We start from the raw sequence: 3,202 nt of genomic DNA, 5'->3' as shown, positions 1-3,202 counted from the left end.
TCCCAACTGCTTGCCTGCCTGGCTGCCTGATTGCCCCTAACTGCTTCTGCCTGCCAGCTTGATCACTCCCTAACCATTCCCCTGCCAGCCTGATCAACACCTAACTGCTCTCCCCTGCAGGCCCAATCACCCCCAACTGCCCTCCCCTACAGGCTTGATCGCCCCCAACTGCCCTCCCTTTCAGGCCTGGTGCCCCCCAACTGCCCTCCCCTGCAGGCCATCTTTGACCACATGCGGGCGGGCAGTCATCTTGTGTTGGAGTGATGGTCAATTTGCATATTGCCTCTATTATATAGGATTGAAATTTCTGCCTTCTGGGGTTACTCAGTTTTTGACTCCTTTCACTTTATCTCATCAGAAATAGTTTACTATGAATCAAAGCTATTTCAAACAGTAAAAGTACTGTGAAACCTTTATATTTTTAAAGCACTAATCTTGCTACCCTTTATGCTTTCCATAATGAGGGGAAAAAAACAACACAAAAAACCTAAAAGAACTGCTATGAAATGGGAGTGTAACAACCATATATAATTTTAAATTTGAAGTATTATGAGTTCCTATTTAACTAAAAACCCTATTTTTCTATTATTAGTCTTACAATGAATAGGTATCTTCATGTTTTTATTACTCTATTTATTTCTTAATTAGTCACCTACCTGTCTTTCATTCTTAGAAGTGTTGCTGTTATCTGCTTGTTTTAATTCTGATCCCTTTTGCAGAACTTATAGTCACCATCCTCTATCAATCTTTGTTAGCAGGCATGACCTTTGGTGTGTCAGTGCCCTTCATTTGGTTGGTAGCATCAAGCTTTTACTTTATTTTACCCCCATGCTGGACTAAAAACTGACAGCCCTTTTTCTTAGCACCTGTTAACCTAGAGAATTGAATCATACGGTGAAGGGCTTTATTCAAAGCAAAGCAGAAAACACTTCTATTATTACAATAAATATCTGAGCATAGGAATTATTTTTAGTTATTCCTATACATGTGATACAATGTGCCTGCACAGAATACAATTTTTCACCATTTTGTCAACTTTCACCTGGAAGAAACAAAGAAATAGCTTCCAGAGGCATCTACTTATAAAGAAGACTATCATAATGCAAGTACAATAATAACAATATTTGGTTATTTTACATGCAATACATTATGTTAGTACCTAAACTATGTCCATTCTTGGTGTAGAAGCAGGTATTGTTGATAAGGTTAACACAACAGCCAATGACATCACCAGTCGTAAAAGTTGGTCCATAAGGTTGTCCCGTTCCAGAAGAACAAAATGAATGTCCATCATCCCCATGATAACCATATGAATGTTTATCCCAGCCTAAAGAGAAAGTTCCAGTATATTTACAATGAAATGAAAAGTTCCACTGTGCTACAATTTATCCACAAAGATTATGGAAAAATAAGCCAGAAGAGTACAACAGATAACACAGACATAAAATTCCCAAATGTACATTTAAATTCTCAACAATTACACGACCTAATTTCTATATTAAAATACTGTTTACAGCCCACTGGGCATGGCTCAGTGGGTTAAGCATGACCTATGAAATAGGAGGTCAGAGTTCAGTTCCTGATCAGGGAACATGCCCCAGTTGCAGGCTTGATCCCCAGTGGGGGGCCATGCAGGAGGCAGCTCGATCAACAATTCTCTCTCATCATTGATGTTTCTCTATCCCTTTCCCTTCCTCTCTGAAATCAGTAAAAAAAAAAATATACACACACACACACTATTAATAACATTAAGGAAAATGAACTCAACACACAGAATACAAAAACATGTATTAAACAGAGAGGACTCCTAAACAAAAAACAAAAAAAAACAAGACACGTTTTCCATGCATATTTCCTTTGGTAATACACCAAAGGAATTTTGCTTTGATTTGATTTACACACACACAAACAAATATACACACGTGCAGTTTAATATAAAATAGAAGTTTTCTATTTTGCTTTCTAGTTTCAAAAAGTTTACCCCCAAATTAATTTTAAGCATTAGTAAATAGAACACCAGAAATATAATCATCTGATTAATAATGGTTTTGAGAAACAGTCTGACATCTGAATTCACACCTTCCTTAGTTTACTTTTAACATCAGGCCTACATTCTGAGAATATTAACAACTGAAATATAAACAACTGAAATTGGGTTAAAAGCCAAGAATGTGTTGGGTAGCAAACAGAGCTAACCACATTAAAATGTTTAAAGTTGGTATGACAATGTACCGAAAGTCAAAAATACAATAAATAAATAGATAAATAAAACAAAATGCATGGTATATATGTATTAAATTATGCCAAATAGCAAAAAAATTTCAATTTATTTCAACAACTCAGTTTCTATTTTGGACTCATAGTACAGGTAATTAAAAATACAGAAAAATCAATGTACTTTACTATTTCAAGTTATTAACTGAAAGTTTTAGCCACAAAGATCTATGAGACTATACTATATAGTTCAATTACAACTGTACCTGGTAATCTATTCATGTTCACACCTTGAGCAGACAGACCAATTCCCATGTAACTGTTAAAAAAAATAAAAAGGAAGAAAAGCAGGTTATTATAGTCATATTATATATATATAACCAATACCAAGTTGAAATTCATAGGATAGCTAAAAAAGTTATTGCAATTCTTTAAATAGCAAAAAGGGAAACATTAAGCAACACTAAAACTCAGATCACAGCAAATTCCAATAATCATTCATAAACACACCCAAAGTATCCTATATAATAAAAGCCTAATATGCTAGATCGTTCAACCAGTTGCTATGATGTGCACTGACTACCTGGGGGCAGATGCTCTGACCAGTAGGTTAGCTTGCTGCTAGGGTCCAGCCGATCAGGACTGGGCAAGACGGACCGGACACGCCCTGGAGCCCTCCCGCACTCCCATCCCGATCTGGACTGGGCGAGACAGGCCAGACACGCCCTGGACAAATCTGTGCACCAGGCAAGTTTCAGTCCAATCCCTGCAGGCCAGGCCAAGGGACCCCACTGTTGGTGCATGGCTCTAGTTGGTAATTATGCACTCTATTAAACAGAGAGGACTCCTACAAAATAAAAAAGACACGTTTTTCATGCAATAAAAATCTTCCCAATTTACCAACACATATTTAGGATTTAGACTTCTAACAAAAAGTAGTAAGGAGCTTGTGGAAGAAATCCTATATAATAAAAGCGTAGCATGCAAA

The 3,202-nt window shown here is 36.9% G+C and overlaps 1 protein-coding gene across 1 annotated transcript in view; it reads right to left on the bottom strand.

Annotated features, from left to right (window-relative positions):
- The window catches only part of RANBP9 (RAN binding protein 9), a 95,554-nt gene that overhangs the window by 38,711 nt on the left and 53,641 nt on the right, over positions 1 to 3,202 (bottom strand). Inside the window, exons 3-4 of the mRNA XM_006091766.1 lie at positions 2,481 to 2,533; positions 1,160 to 1,327 (exon numbers count right to left, since the gene is read on the bottom strand). Coding sequence (XP_006091828.1) covers positions 1,160 to 1,327; positions 2,481 to 2,529 — 217 coding nt within the window. The 5' untranslated portion in view covers positions 2,530 to 2,533. The remainder of the gene's footprint in view (positions 1 to 1,159; positions 1,328 to 2,480; positions 2,534 to 3,202) is intronic.

Source organism: Myotis lucifugus, unplaced genomic scaffold (genome assembly GCF_000147115.1).
Source record: "Myotis lucifugus unplaced genomic scaffold, Myoluc2.0 scaffold_95, whole genome shotgun sequence".
Taxonomy (NCBI): Eukaryota; Metazoa; Chordata; class Mammalia; order Chiroptera; family Vespertilionidae; genus Myotis; species Myotis lucifugus.
The sequence above is the reverse complement of the archived record's forward strand: the minus strand, read 5'-3'. Positions and strand labels throughout refer to the sequence as shown.